At 41.5% G+C, this 16,027-nt stretch overlaps 1 protein-coding gene and 1 long non-coding RNA gene across 4 annotated transcripts; both read left to right on the forward strand.

The window, feature by feature from the left end:
• Positions 1-244: 244 nt before the first annotated feature.
• pdp1 (pyruvate dehydrogenase phosphatase catalytic subunit 1) lies at positions 245-11,508 on the forward strand. 3 transcript variants are annotated; one of them, XM_085473753.1, is made up of 9 exons: positions 245-345; positions 6,397-6,715; positions 6,796-6,963; positions 7,606-7,817; positions 8,729-8,810; positions 9,357-9,451; positions 9,544-9,712; positions 9,797-10,015; positions 10,982-11,508. In XM_085473753.1, the coding sequence occupies exons 2-9, from the start codon at positions 6,464-6,466 to the stop codon at positions 11,360-11,362; spliced, it is 1,578 nt and encodes a 525-aa protein (XP_085329879.1). In that variant the 5' UTR covers positions 245-345; positions 6,397-6,463; the 3' UTR covers positions 11,363-11,508. The 3 variants fall into 3 exon arrangements, with proteins under 3 accessions (XP_085329879.1, XP_085329880.1, XP_085329878.1); XM_085473754.1 differs by having other exon boundaries at positions 6,451-6,715; XM_085473752.1 differs by lacking the exon at positions 245-345 and adding an exon at positions 352-443.
• Positions 11,509-14,844: 3,336 nt separating this feature from the next.
• On the forward strand, positions 14,845-15,745 carry LOC146698577 (uncharacterized). Its single transcript, XR_014922908.1, has 2 exons — positions 14,845-15,222; positions 15,298-15,745. It is a non-coding gene; the product is annotated as an uncharacterized LOC146698577 (long non-coding RNA).
• Positions 15,746-16,027: the final 282 nt, after the last annotated feature.

Genomic DNA, 16,027 nt, shown 5'->3' on the forward strand with positions numbered 1-16,027 from the left:
AGACTCTTTTATTCTTCAAATGACAAATTGTAAATTCAGAAACAAAATAAAACATTATAAATGTACAGATTATAAAATTGTTTAATAAATTATAAAATTTACATATACTAAAAACTAAAAAGCGGATCGCTTTTCTTGGGTCACAGCAGTTCTGATCCTATCTAGAAGTGGGGCTTTAAAAAGCACATCCTGACTTTGTGCATGTGGTTATGCTTCTACGTCATCACGTCTGCTAGCCCTTAGCCAATCAGAGTTCACTCCACCGGGTGGCGCTCCCGAATGATACACAGAGGGGTCGGCGTTAAGCCATGAGCTCAAATAACTTCTTTACATCCGCTGGTTGAGGTAAGCCATAACTTTGCACCTCGTTTGAACTTTTCACTCTTGCAGGTTAAGATGCGTTGAAGTCCGGAGGATTTTTCCCGGGTGTAGTCGCGTCTTATGTAAGCAAACCGTATCCAGTTTGGTGGGTGTAACCTGGACACCACTAGCAGCCGTTAGCATGAATTTGGCTACTGTACCCATTTAACTAACCTTGTTTGACAGCTTTCCTGTTCCTATTTTATTGTCATGTTGTGGCTCTGAGACTACGCCTCCATGTTTTTAGTCGGACTCCTCCAATACTGGCTGGTTGGTTTACAGACCTGCTTTGCAACTAGCAAGGAAAGGCTAGTGATGACAACAAACATGACAACTTAGTTGCAGAGATCCAAGCTGGGACGGGCCCTCAGTGGTCTGTGTGCCTCACACATAGTTTGGGCTTTCTCCATATGGGGTCAGCCTGCAAGACGCCGTCACTGTAAGGAGTACGTTTTTACCCGAGCATCCATCACCTTTGTTGCTCCATCACTGTCCGCACACTTTAAGAGTTTTTCCACATTTTGATGGTCTGTAGATATAACAGGCGAAACATAGAGCGGAAACGTCTTTTTAGGAGCTGGTAATTTTATTTTTACAGTTCTGACGCTATTTTACTTCCGTAATACAGGTCTTTTTCCCCCTTTCTTTTCTTTTTTAGACTAGTGGAAAGAAAACGCTCAAAGTACACATTTGCTTGTTTATTCTATTAAGGTTTGACTGCTGGAAGTGTATGCACACTGCCTTATTTGCATGTCTGGATATGTAGCTTCTTACCATTTTAAATACATAAAGGTATCTGACTGTTTTCAGAATCAGCTGAGGAAGTTTCATATCTGTTGGTTTCTCTTTTCACCCTGTTCTCGTGACTCGTCTTAAATTATTAAATGAGGGCAGATTTTATGAACAGTTGCAGTGAGGATCCGGTTTACTGGGTCATCCTAACCAGTCATTTAGATTCAAGAACTAAATGTCAGGGGCGAGTTACTGCCAGGGCTATTTTTAACAGTCAGTGTGCAGAGTTGCTGACCTATAGAGAAGAGTGCAGAGTACAACTCACGGCAGATGTCGTCTCCAGTGGCGCTATCTCTAATCCAGGTTTTTCTCAATACTTCAGGACAGAAATGGTTAAACCTCGTCAAACTATATAAACGAAACTAAAACACTTTCTATTATTCCTGAAGGAGGCTCTACACTGCCCCTATCTGAGATTATGGGACATAATCACTGTAACAATATCTTTGAGGGTTGACATTTCTTCTCTAAATATTCAACACAGTGTTCATGCAAATTAAATTTATTAATAAGAGCAATTTTGTTGAGAGTACACGCTCACCGGAGCTACTTTATTAGGTACACATTGCTAGTGCTGGTTTTTACCTCCTTTTTGCCTTCAGAACTGTCTTAACTCTTTGTGGCACAGATTCAACAAGGTGCCTGAAAAATTTGTCAGAGATTTTGGTCCATATTGACACAGTGGCATTAGACTATTACTGCAGATTGGTCAGCTGCACATCTATGATCTGAATCTCTGGTTTCACCACATCAAAAATTGCTCAATTTGATTGAGATCTGTTGACTGTGAAGGCTATTTGAGTGCAGTGAACGTGGTGTGTTATCCTGCTGGAGGCAGCCATCAGAAGATGGTACGCTGTGGTCATAAAGGGATGCATATGATCAGCAACAATACTCGAGTAAGTTGAGGCGCTTTATCAATGTTCATGTGGTACTGAAGGGTCCAAAGTGTGCAAAAAAAAAGAAAAAAAAACATCCCCCACACCACAAGGATTAATACAAGGCACCATGAGTCTGTGTGAATTTTTCAGTTTCCTGTTACTAGCTGACAGAAGGGACACTTGGTGTGGTCTTCTGTTGTTGTAGCCCATCTGCTTCAAGGTTTGATATATTTCGTGCATGCAGAGATGCTCTTCTGCATATCTTAGTTATTATTTGAGTTACTGTTGCCTTCCGATAAGCTTAAAGCAGTCTGGTGATTCTCTACTGACCTCTGGCATTGATGCCTTTTCACCCACTTACTTTTTCACCTACTTTTTTCAGACCTTTGGCTGTAAGCCCTAGATATGTCTGTTTGGTAGAATCCCAGTAGATCTGTAGTTTCTGAAATACTCAAAACCATCCCTTTGGCACCATCAACCATGCCACATATAAAGTCACTAAAATCACCGTTTTTCCCGATTCTGATGCTTGTGAGTTGCTGCCATGTGATCGTCTGATTGAATAGTTGTACCTAATAAAGTGACCAGCCTCATAAATGTTTTTACTTCAAATTGAGGCTTTGTGGTCCTGCACTACTGTAACACATTATGCAGCAAGGACCTTCTGTTTGTCTCTCTTTCTCTATTGTTTCAAACTAGGGCTGCCACAAACGATTATTTTGATAGTCGACTAGTCAAAGATTATTTTTGCGATTAGTGGACTAATCAGATCATGCATCCATTAGACGTACAGCGTGCAGCTTATTGCACCGCACCAGCATGCATCTGCTCTTATATAACTATCATTAGCTTACAGCTTTAAGTGTTTAAGGTATGTGCTAACTAAAAGTAAAGACAAGATGGTAGTTTATTAAATTGTAATGAAATTTGCAGATTGTTTCGGTGAAGTTTAATAAACTCCTTGCTATCTAAAATATAATGGGACGCCGGAGTACATTCCCGAGCATCTCACACTTCTGATAATCGGTTGTCTTCTTGAGGTTTATTCAGCTGTGTAAAAACTACAACTTTAATCTCAGCCAAACCGATTTACTCAGGAACAAATAAAATACAAAAAAAAGCCAAACAATAACATTTTAAGTTATCTAAGTGACTTATATTACATGTTTAACCTGAGTAGCGAAAGACCATGGTGGGTTTGAAACCGATTTGCCGGGAGTCCGGTGTTCTCACAGGCTCTAGTGAGCCTTGCCCCCGGCTAGCTATTGAGCTAGTGGGTAACAGACGTCTCCGAAAGCGTCGGAGCGCTTTTGAAAATATGTTGGTGTCTTGATAAACTGAGAAGATATTTGAGGTTTACAAAGCTACATTCTCACCTAAAAATATGTTAAAAGTTTATTTTGTGACCCAGAAAGAATAACTAGAAAAATTTGCATTTCCTGCAAAAATGCTGTGTGGATGCCTTAACGCTGAAGATTTCTGCTGAAAAAGTTGAAAAAAAAATGTTGCCCTAGAGCAGGATTTGAACGTTGCCCTTCTGGTCTCAAGGCGGCTTCTCATCTCACTGAGCCAAACTGATTCTCACAAAGAAGAGGCGGAGAGACTGACAATTGTGCTGAAATGAGCGGAAGCGGCTGAGAATTGTGCTGATAAGAGGTGAAAGGCTGAAAACTTGGCAGAAAAGAGGTGAATTAGCAGAATTTCTGCTGAAAAGAGTATTTTCTGAAAACAGCTGAGATTTGTGCTAATAAGAGGTGAAAAGGCTGAAAGTTTTTCAGAAGAGGTTAATTAAGCAGAATTTGGGCAGAAAAGAGGTGAAAATTCTGCTGAAAATAGTTCAATTAGCAGAATTTCTGCTGAAAAGAGTTAAAAAAGTTTAACTGTTAACTGAAAGAAATGTTGCCATAAGCGGGATTTGAACCCGGGCCTCCCAGTCTGAGAACGGATGCTCATCTCACTGAGCTAGAACACAGGTCAACCTGGCAAGGAAAATCAGTGAGGCCACTGATAATATGGCAGAAATGGGCAAAAAATATTGCAAAAAAATTCAATATCTCAAAAAGTATAGAAGTTATGAGCACCAAAAGTCATAGCCCGCATTAGCAGAAATAGCAGAATTTTTTAAAAGTTTGAATGGCGAAAATCGGATAAAAACTGTGGGAGTCGTTAAGTGCCAAAAAGTGTACGGAAGCAACTAGAATATAGTGGAATAAATAGAAACAGGAACTCAATAGTGTGGATGCCCTTTGAGGGCATCCACACAATAAGAGTAATATTAAAACTAACTAGCTGCTGCCATTGTTGGAAACTGAGCTGGGCTGCGCTATGAATTCTGGGCAGCGCTGCCATCTTCTGTTTCAGTCCGTTATTACACTCTTAAATTCAGTCGTAAACGATTTTGATTGTCGACGTAATTGTGACTAGTCGACTAATTGTGGCAGCCCTATTTCAAACAATGAAGGACTTGTTCATCCAGTATGTAGTTGGTCAGCATGCTGTGTGTTTAAGCGCTAAAGAAATGGCGATACAGAGATCACAACTATTTAAAGATCCCCTCCTCAACACAACTATTCCTGAGCACAGAAGTAGGGCTGCTCAATTAATCGAATTTTAATCACGATTACGATATGGGCTTTCAACGATCATTAAAAATGACTGAGCCGATTATTAGCCCCTCCCTCATTTATCTGCGACACCTTAAAGGCCGGTCCGTGAAAATATTGTCGGGCATAAACCGGTCTGTGGCGCAAAAAAGGTTGGAGACCGCTGATTAAGAGGACCCGAGGGAATCTCGGAAAGCTAAGCAGAAGTTATTTGGAGAGGAGAGTGACTGCCGTTGGTTGAAAAGAGAGGTAAAAAAAAAAAAAAAAACTTCAGTGGTGTTGCACACTATTTTATATTATTTTTTAAAGTCATTGTTAACCCTTTAAATCCGGTCAGAGCAGCACGCTCCGTTTTGTGTAACTACTTTTAAATCCCTGTAGAATCTGAACCATGTAAGCTAGCGCAATAATTTGTTTTGCATATGAAACCGGAGGAGTTGTACTTACAACTTATGCCATCAGCTTGTCCTCGGTCACGGTTTCCTTCCACATAAAGCTTTGCAAAAATTGCATAAAAAGCGCTTGCAGGAACAAAAACATAATATTCCAGAAACACCTTTGCCGATCCGATCAGCTGTTCATAACACTTCCCACAGTGAAACAGATGTCAGCGCGAACTGTCGCATGTCCGCCATTTCCTGGCCGAAACCGGAAGTGACGTCATTTTCGCGGAAATGTAGTTTTTTTACTTGTAGACCTTAAAAACCTCTACTGGTCATGTTTGACTTTTCTGAATAGTTTCTGGGATGCTTTGAACTCGAATTGCACTGCTGGACATAGTTTATTTTGATGCACCTGCTGTTTTCTTTGCAAATTTGCATCATAGGATTGTTTTTTTTGTTTTTCCTGCAGTATATAAAAATTGGTGTATCTCCAAAATAAAACTATGAAGACACTCAAAATAAATTTCCTGTTGTTGTAAACTATTTTTTGCAACTTTTTTGTATTTAAAGTTTTGAAGGATAAGCCTCTTAAATTTCTCCAAGTAGAAATATATGTAAAAAAACAAAACAAAAACGATTTTCAATTTTTTTGTAGTTTATTGCACTTTTTTGCAATTAATGTAGTTACTATGGACTTAATGCATACATATTATTAAAATATGGGCTATAACAGTTATTTAGCAACTTGAAATGCTCCCACAAATGGCACTACAACATGTAAAAAAATAATATAAGCTCTGGCGGACTTGGTTCTATAGTAGGTCTTAAAGGGTTAAATAAATATCGTCAAATAATCGCGATCTCAATTTCAGTGAAAATAATCGTGATTATCATTTTTGCCATAATCGAGCAGCCCTACACAGAAGTATTGAAATTCATGTATTTTTTTACTGCATCATCTTTACATGGATCCCTTACTTTGACCTATTCTGTTTCACAGTAATGTTGGGCTCCATAAAGTTTCCAGTACAGCAAGCAGTCAATCAACAGCCCAACATTTAACCAGCGAACTGATTTAATCTGAATTGCCCACAGGCAAAATATGTGAATGGTCACTGCAGGAGTCAGGTTTAAAGGATTTGTCTGAACATTAACTTTCAAGTATCATGTCGGCAGTTACTATGGAAAAACTGTTTTTACGTTATTCTGTCATAAAGCTTACGACCAGCTGCAAAATCTCGTCACATCATCCCAGTTTGTTTGCACAGTGTTTGCTTAATGGTCTATGCCAGGGACACTCTGCCCCCTGCTGATGAATGCAGCTTAAAGAAAAGGACCTCCATCTGCTGCTCTCTGACCGCTGTACCTCTTCAATAGGTGTGGTTACATCAGCACTGCAGAGTGTGTGTGTGTGTGCGCGCCTGCCTGCAGGGTACCGTCAGCCATGCCTGTGACATCTCAGCTGCTCAGGGCTTTGCCTCGCTCCAAGGTCTTGGCCTCCAGTCTGTTACCATGCCAACAACACCAGTCCCAGTTTGGGCCTGTAGCTCACCTACCTGCCTCAAGAAAGTCGGCTCACATGTGGCAACGACGCCAGCCATCAAGAAGTTACCAGACATCCTCAGTTCTCCACAGCTACATCCTCACCCCTCCGCAGGTCAACTCCATTCTCAAAGCCAACGAGTACAGCTTTAAGGTTTGTTGGGTTGTAGATAAAATGCATTTTGCCATCCGTAGTAGCATTGCTGTAGTTTACTATTCATGCTGTAATCCCAGGTGCCAGAGTTTGATGGGAAAAATGTGTCTTCGGTGATGGGTTTCGAAAGTAATCAGCTGCCAGCCAACGCTCCCATCGAAGATCGCCGCAGCGCAGCCACGTGCCTGCAGACGCGAGGGATGCTGCTCGGCGTGTTTGACGGCCACGCTGGCTGCGCCTGTGCACAGGTAAACTGGGACACTTAGCCTGCGTGTCATTTTAACTGGTTATCTTACTTTTCTCCAGCAGCGTAGCTTGGACTCAAACTCAAACCTTACTACTTTTTCTTTCTTGTTTTTCTTGGCAGACCCTCATTTTCTTCATCAAACTTTATCCAGAAAGTTGATTATTTAGCTCGTATTGAATTGAATATTGAAAGAAAATGCTCAGACATGTCAGATTGAGTAAAAAACCTCATAATTGTCGATAATTTGTGGTCTATTTTTCCTCAGTGACATTTATTGTCACTAGCTCTGACACAGTTATCCTGCATAGCATTTTAACTGATTAGCTTTCTTTGCTCTAAAGGCGTAGCTTGCAAATCCAAACGATTGTGATTGAATTTTTTTTGGTGCAATCTGCAAACTATCCATCCATCCATTCGCTTCTGCTTCTCCTTTTCAGGGTCGCGGGGGGCGCTGGAGCCTATCCCAGCTTGAATTTTTTTTGGTGCAATCTGCAAACTAACAATGTGTAAATATTTCATTTTGTGCAAATATTTGAAAGGCTGCACAGCTGTTGGGGCACGATGCACCTTTCTGTGTTATGTTTGCCACTGTGTGTCTTTATGCAATTGTACTGTTTCCTGTGCAACAAACTCTTCTCTGCAGGCGCTGAGTGAGCGGTTGTTTTACTACATAGCAGTGTCACTGCTGCCCCACAACACTCTGTGTGAGCTTGAGGCAGCGGTGGAGGCCGGCAGGGCTCTTAGTCCCATCTTGCAGTGGCACAAACACCCCAACGACTACTTCAGTAGGGAGGCTCAGAGGCTCTACTTCAACAGCCTTCGAACCTACTGGCAGGAATTAATCGATCTAACCAGGTGAGGAATGTGAAAGTCAGCAGAGTACACACTTCTACGTCTAAAGGCCACTGTGTTAAAAAACAAAGAAACAAACAAAGAACCCCCCCACCCCGGGCGTTTTGTATTAAAATGAGAGCAATTCGTTTCTCAAACTTTCTCAAGCAGCCTCTGCTGGACTCAGCTCAGCGTTTGCCTCACAAATGTGTGTTCATTGCCTGGGTTTTCACTGGGTACGTCTAATCAGATCATCACACAGCAGCAGCTAAGTGCATTTAGGCTTGTAGACATGGTCAAGACGACCGCCCAGTGGTGTCAGCTAGTAACAGAAAACTGAGGATGCAGTTTGCATGGGTTCACCAAAACTGGACAAAAGAAGCTTTCCTTGTCTGATGAGTCTCAAATTCTGCTGTGACATTTTGGATGACAGGGTCTGAATTTGGTGTAAACAACATGAAAGCACAGATCCATCCTGCTGTGCATCAGCGGTTCAGGCTGCTGGTGGTGTAATAGTATTGGGGAAATGTTCTTGGCACAGTTTGGGCCCCCTTAGCATAAACATCATTTTGCAGCCTACCCGAGGAGTCGTAGTGGCCTGCATCTGTTGTCTTCAAGGTGTACCTAATAAAATGTCCAGTTAATGTATGATGTTTACAAATGCATTCTTTGTCTTTTGGCCTTTCCAGTATGTCAAAAGCATTAGTAGACAGTCATCTGTTCTGATTCACAGAAGTGTAATTTTTCTCCCCAGTGTTTGGCCTTGGCAAACATTTCCTTCTTTCTCATTTTATTTTCATCTTTACCTGGTAGCAGCACACCCACACCAACATAGGCCGGTGTGTTGTTTTCCAGTAGTGCTGTTTTTGGTCTCTGTTCTCGACCTGTGCCTCCTGCTTTTATCCGATTCACTCAAGTGTTCTCCCTGTTTTCAGCCCAGGTGACGTTCCAGACACCCGCGAGGCGTTGCTGAATGCCTTCAAGAGGCTCGACAATGATATTTCACTGGAAGCTCAGGTATGAACTGTAAAAAATCCAAGGTGTGCCTTGTGAACATGCTAATACAGTTTGGTGTGACTAGTTTATGTTCCAAGTTTTACTTTAAGGAGGCAAACTTAGGAGCTCTGAATTAACTCCCAAGTGAGACCCTGAGTGTCATCGACTCATTTTATCATTAGAGTAATTTCTGGCCTTTTATCATCTCCCTGATTTACTTTCCATGTCTGACATTATTTCAGCTTCATTATGAAACTTGCAGTGGTTATTATTGCAGTTGTAGCCCAGGGCAGTCCTCCTCATAGTGTGCCCGCATGCAGTGTAAGCTGATATTGGCTGAGCACAAATTCAGAATATCACGGACATGTTAGCCTGATTTAAATTGTGCCAAGACTTGAGTTCAGTTTGACACATTAAGCCACATATTGAATAACATTTCTCCACAGCAGCAATGCCAAAAAATGTGAGCATCCAAATTTAAACTTTTATGGCTCAAAGGGGAGCTTGTGTGTCAGTGCCTGCCTGTCTAGTAAGCACAGTCCTTTCCTGCTTTATTTTGCTCTGCAGGTTGGAGACCCAAATGCTTTTTTGCACTACTGGGTTCTGAGAGTGGCCTTTTCTGGAGCAACAGCCTGTGTGGCTCACATTGATGGACCAGACCTGTATGAACAATAAATACATGGTTTAATGCATTATAGCAACATTAAAGGGATGAAATAGATTTTTTTGTAACGTTGTCTCTTTGTTTCTGAAGCTTTATAGCCAATGCAGGAGATGCTCGGGCAGTTTTGGGTGTCCAAGAAGAGGATGGTTCATTCAGCGCTCACACATTCTCCAATGACCATAACGCCCAGAATGAGAGCGAGGTGGCTCGGATACGGAGCGAACACCCTCCATCAGAGAGAAAAACGGTCATCCGTCAGGTACTGCACTCGTTAATCTGCTCACTGTGATTGTGTTTACAACCTTTATTAAAACCTCACCACCATATTTTTCTTCTTTGTCAGGAGCGGCTGCTCGGCTTGCTCATGCCTTTCCGTGCGTTCGGGGATGTGAAGTTCAAGTGGAGCATTGAGCTGCAGAAGCGCGTCTTGGAGTCCGGACCTGATCAGCTTCACGAAAATGAGCATACCAAGTTTATCCCCCCGAACTATCACACCCCTCCTTACTTGACCGCTGAGCCCGAGATCACGTATCACAAGCTGAGGCCACAGGATCGCTTCCTGGTAAGATGCAGCGGCGGTGCTGTCACCCATCCATCCATTCTCTTTTGCTTATCCAGTTCAGGAGCTGGAGCCTATGCCAGCTGTCACAGATGCAGGGTAAACCCTGGACAGGATCCCGGCCTGTCAGTTAACCTAACCCCCGCTGCTGTGTCATACAAAATACATACAATGTGTTTTACATCAGGACATTTATTTCCTGGCAGTCTTATCGTTTTTCCACATCTGTCCCAAAAATATACTGCCCTTCAACATTTTGAAAACTTGTATGTCTACAGTCACGATGATCAATGCAACATCATCCCCATTCTTAATAAAGCTCTCATTCTTCACTGGTTAAAGGGCCCAGCATTAGTTGATTTAAAGCCCCGCATAAATCCGAGACATAGGAACTGATCCAAAGAGTTGACACCTGGACATTTATTCTATTTATAAAATTAAACACATTATGGATCTGGGGTCTATATTTTATGTCAATAGGCTGAATAATGTCAGATTTTATGAGTCACATCTAATTAACTCTGAGAACTGAATAATGTGCTCTGAATCCTGATGTTTGTACCATTGTTCTCCTCAAAGTAGGCATCCATCCTCCAGATGTACCTTTTTTTCATTGCATGTAAAAGTGGGCTGTGCTATTTATTTAATTAAAAAGAAAGCTCTTCTTTTGAGGAAATATCTAGCTAATGCATGCTGTGTGACCTTTTCAAACAAAGGCTGTATTTATGAAGAAATAATTAGGTTTAGATGACTTATTCTCAGTGCCAGTATTTTCCCAAGCGAATGAATAATGTTAGCTACAGCTCCCATGCCGGCTTCAGTTACTACACTTGAATGTTTTCTGACTTACAGTTGTGGTTTTAAGTGTAAATACATTCATCATGGGCATGAATCTCATTGTGATTTTGGTCTTTTAATGATTTCTTTCGGTAGATTATATATACAATTATATGACTCTTCTCTCGGCAGGTGATTGGCTCTGATGGCCTTTGGGAGACCCTCCACAGGCAGGAAGTGATTCGTATCGTCGGGGAGTATTTGACTGGGGTCCACCAGCATCAGCCGCTCAAAGTCGGAGGATACAGGGTGACCTTGGGACAAATGCAGGGGCTGCTCGAGGAGCGAAAGGCTCGTGCGTCCTCAGCATTTGAAGATCAGAACGCCGCCACCCACCTGATGCGCCACGCGGTGGGAAACAACGAGTTTGGCACAGTGGACCACGAGAGGCTGTCAAAGATGCTGTCACTGCCCGAGGAGCTGGCTCGCATGTACCGCGATGACATCACCATCATCATCACGCAGTTTAACCCTCATGTGATTGGAGCACAGAGACAGGAAGGCCAGTCATGAGCTGCTCATTAGCCATGTAACACTGATCACACACACACAGCAGATCTGTATCTAAGCACACCGAGGACAAACCGGCCATATTCAGTATCTGTCCACCGGTAAATATCATTGTTTTAACACTATATAAAGAGTGTTATTTGTCTGTATGCAGTGCTGCGGTTTCTTATTAAGATGTCAGCTAAAAACTGGATGACGTTTCTTATAACGTGTTATTTATGCTGCCGCTCGTTGCCATTTTCGTGTACACTTCTCTTTGTAATAAGACACTGTTACAAACTGAAAATCTAGAAACTTCCAAAAAGGGTAAAGGACGTGGGAGTGGCTTAAAAAGCAATGAGGCTTTTAGCAACAGGGCTGACTCCACCTGTTGTTCTATTATGGATTTTAAATAGGCTGTGCTCTCGTTTTCGGCTACAAGCAGGATGCAGTCATTTCTCTTTGTAGTTTGTTTCTGAGGGACTGTTGTTACGACCTGGGCTGATTCATTGACTTGTTTTTACCCTGTGACATTGTATGAGATGTTCTTGGTGAATCTAAACACAGATGCTTTGTTCTGTGTTTACAGTGAGATCTACTCCACTGATTTCAGAGTGTTAAGGTGTTCACATTGATGTCCACGTCCAATGTGGAGGTAAATACTCTAGAATGTAGGCTACAAGCCAACTCTTAAACCTCATACGGCTCAAAATAAAGTTGAGGGCTCACAGTTTAAGTTAGAGGGAAGTCATTCTGTTACACAGAGAAACTAGGGAGGAAGGAGTTGTAGTTTGAGTGCTCGCTGCTCGCATTAAAGGCTTAACTTGGGAAGAAGAGATGTTTTTTCATCCTTAAGGTCACAAACTGGAAAGGTCAGGAGCTGGTGACATAAGTGATCGTTTTCACTTTGAATCCAGTGTACTTTCACACAGAGCAATGACAAAAGCACCTCACTGAAGATCTGAGCTGTATGAGTACACTGATATTTACCTGTCTACTAACAAATGGAGTTATTCTCCATATGTAATGCTGCTTTGTATCCCTGATAATAGAGGATCAAAGTCAGACTTCCTGTTAATGTGCACCTTAATGCACACACTGACCTTGTTTGTTTGTTTTTTTTGTTTTTTTTTTACCTTGAGTTTCTTTTCCAAATATTGAAGGGTTAAAAACCATATACATATGACAGGTCATTTATAGTGTAACAGGTTGTTGCAGATTGGAAGTTTATCATTCATGTGATTAATAAGAATCAAAGCAGCAAACCAACCCCTCCTGTTACTTAGAAATCAGGGTTGTGGTTGTTGAATGAGCAGAATGTACATTTGAAAGAAGCTGTTTGAATAGTAAATATTATTTATTCAGCTTTTGGAGTATGTGACACATCATTTCTGTTGTATGTATAAATTTTAACTTATGTGGGTTGAGTTTTGTATATGGAATGCTTTAATAAAACGCCAAATACAGAAATCCTGGTACTGTTCGGTTTGTTTTGGGTTATACAAAGAAGGCCACCAGAATAGTGCTTCAGCCAGGAAGGTTCTGACCTTCAAACACCTGGAAGGTCAGTGTGCCTCAGGTGTGTCGTCACTATACACACAGGTAGGTTAAATGTTACATGTGGCGCAGTGCTCATGGGACAGTTGGAGCTTTACTGTGTTTGCTGCCACTAGGTGGTGCTGTTGCGCCAAACAGGCCAAGTGTCAAAAAGAGGCCAGAGGAGGTTTAACTACAACACAAACCTGTCGCTATGCTGTCGTCGGAGATTTGTGCTACAGCTGTGTCCTATAAGTTAACAGATGCACTTGGGCCAGCTTCAGTAGAGACACCAGTTCAACTGCTCGTTAATGCAAATATTGATGAATCAGCAACTTCATTGCATTTAGGCATGTAGACACATCAGGGTGCTCTGCTGTAGTTGAAACGGAGCAACTGAATGATTTTAACTCTTTATGAACCCAGCAAAGTTGTTGGTTCCTGATGGGCTGGTTTGAGTATTTAAGTTCAGTATTTCTGAGTGCCATGAATAATTAAAGCTGCTCCGAAGCAAAAGAAGCTTCAATCTGGTATTACCAAGCTGGACCTAATGAAGTGACCGGTGAGCAATGCAGCATTCAGATGCAAAAGTCAAAAATATCTTCTTCTTTTTTTGTAGCTTGTGATTAAAATAAATCAAAATTTTAATCTTTCTTCTGATTTTTTTTTTCCCCCCACTCCTTTCACATGGAGAAGATCAACATATTAAAAGAGGATTGTAGTAATGATTTTATAAAATCTTTATTTGTATAAATCTGCATTTTACTTGCTTTTAGTTAATCCTTTAAAAGATCCTTGAACACACAAGCACAAGCTAACACAGCAGCCTTGTAAAGTTGTTACTACACTGGATGCACCATAAAACGATTTCAGCGTTTTTAAGACTTGGAATGATAATGACCCCGCCTCCAGGGTACAACAGGCTGTGTGACTGGGTCGTGAACATTGCAGCATGGCTTGTGTCATCAAACCCTGATGTACAATTGTCCAGGAGCAGCTGTTGCTCTCACCCCCAGGTTCTGCCAGAGAGGTTTCTTCCTGTTAAAAGGGAGTTTTTCCTTCCCACTGTCACCAAGTGCTTACTCACATGGAGTCATCTGATTGTGTGTGTCTGATCTGTCTTTACCTTTCAATATAAAGGACTTTGAGGAGACTTGTTCTGAACTGGTGTTTCAACTGAATTGCTATGTCACAAAGAGTCAGTGAGAGATGAATGCCTTACTGTATAAGCATTTTATTTCATTGTTGCGCTCACACTCAGTGGGTGTCTGGAAGAACTCGTGTGCATAGGTGACATTAGCCACTTTACTGGAAATAAACACCTCTGCGTATTTTGGTCAGTCACACACGTTGCTTCCGCTGCTCCAAGGACGTTATTTCCAGATTAGTGTGTAAATGATGAGTGAGTGCCTTTGTTTTACGGAAATTATAATGCAAATCACCCTTCATAATAAAACTGACTCACCAGAGTGCAGTATTACAACAGAGGCAAGCAATTAAATCAATCCTATCCAGCGCTAAGAGTGGCAACAGCTTCACTTATAATCTTTATGCATTTGTTGTCATGGAGCTAGATTAGCAATGAATGAAATTTTGAAGCAGGAAGCAGGTGAACTTCTGTTCGGGGCTTGTAAAGAAATAAAGGAGAAACTTGCACTTACATATGTATGTATGGAATACCCACACAGACATTTTTATTAACTTCTTTGGCAGCAGATATTCATACTTTGCGGTACTTTGAATGTTTTCATACACATATAGTTGATTTATTAGACAGCTGGCATCATACTAAAGTTGATTTTATGTTTGATTTAGGCTTATGGAATACATGTGCAGTACAAATAAGCTGATTTAAGCGGGAACACATCAATATAATTCTTCTATATTAGGGGAAAAGGCTCCTCTTGTAGAGTAGGGACTTTAACATGTGTGTGGGTGGGTGTGTGCTGATGGTGAGGCTTGATATCCAGAGGTGGTCATCATCATTCACACCGTTAGGTCCAACTGTCTGCCCCTCCACCTCGTCTCCTCTGTACCTCAACATTTGAACTTCTCCCCCCAGCTCTGTATGAGTGTGTGTGTTTGTGTGTGAGCCATGTGTGTGTATGTTGTGGAAAGTGTTGCTGGGATACCGACAAGGAGAGAGTGCAGACATAAACACTGAAAAGGGTCCACGCCAAGTTCATCCTCATCAGCATGAAAGATGAAGCTCAGCCCACTCCCCCGTTTGGATTTTGGTATCTGCAACAGGCTGTTCGATGACTCACACACACAAAAACATGGCACATGGATCGGAGGGATACAATATTCATGGCAGCACATGTGATCCCCACCTTCAGCTCTCACATGTAAGTATTGTGCTTGTTTGGACCACTTTGTGTTGCATAAAAGCTAAAAAAGAAATCATGCCATGCCCCTTTCAGCACCGTCAACAATCTGCGTCTCCCACTGACAAAGAGATGAGTCAGAGCATCGCTCTCTGAGGCAGCATCGTGGCCTTGACTGCTCAGCGGCAGATGAGCAGGAAGGAGGATGGGGGACGCAACAGTACAAGCAGAGCAATCCCAACCCCGGGCTTCCACAGGACAGAGATACTGTATAGCACACATACTGTACCTTACGTCACCCATCACCTGCTGCACCACATGTCTGCCCTGATGTGTAGGGGGAAAAAACGATGCCGTGAAAACCAAAGTGGTCCCCAGTTTTTGTCGTTTATTGAGAAACAGAGCAGTAAACGAACTTTACAAAAAAAACAAAAAAAACAACAAAGTTGTTCGTGACACAAGTGATCTGTTTGAGTTTGATGTTAAACAACGTTTAATGGTTAGCTGTTACAGTCAAGGTAGAGAAGAGAGTAACACACAAAGTGTCTGGGCCCAAAAAATATATATAATTAAATGGTGGGAGATGATGAAATAGCTAATGAACCGGCCAGAGTCTGGCAGTGAAATCATAATATATTTATTCAACAAATGAGTGATTAGCATGGGACCACCTAACAGATTAATTAAGGGATGCACAACATTTGTTAATAATGTTCATGTTGTAAATATAGTATATTATATTATAATATATATAATATAATATATAGTATATTATATTATAATATAGTATGTAAATATAGCTAAAGTAGATGTGCGAGGACTCATT

Source organism: Copadichromis virginalis, linkage group LG11 (genome assembly GCF_057382275.1).
Source record: "Copadichromis virginalis isolate Kocher_CV1m ecotype Utaka linkage group LG11, C_Virginalis_male_GT1.1, whole genome shotgun sequence".
Lineage (NCBI taxonomy): Eukaryota > Metazoa > Chordata > Actinopteri > Cichliformes > Cichlidae > Copadichromis > Copadichromis virginalis.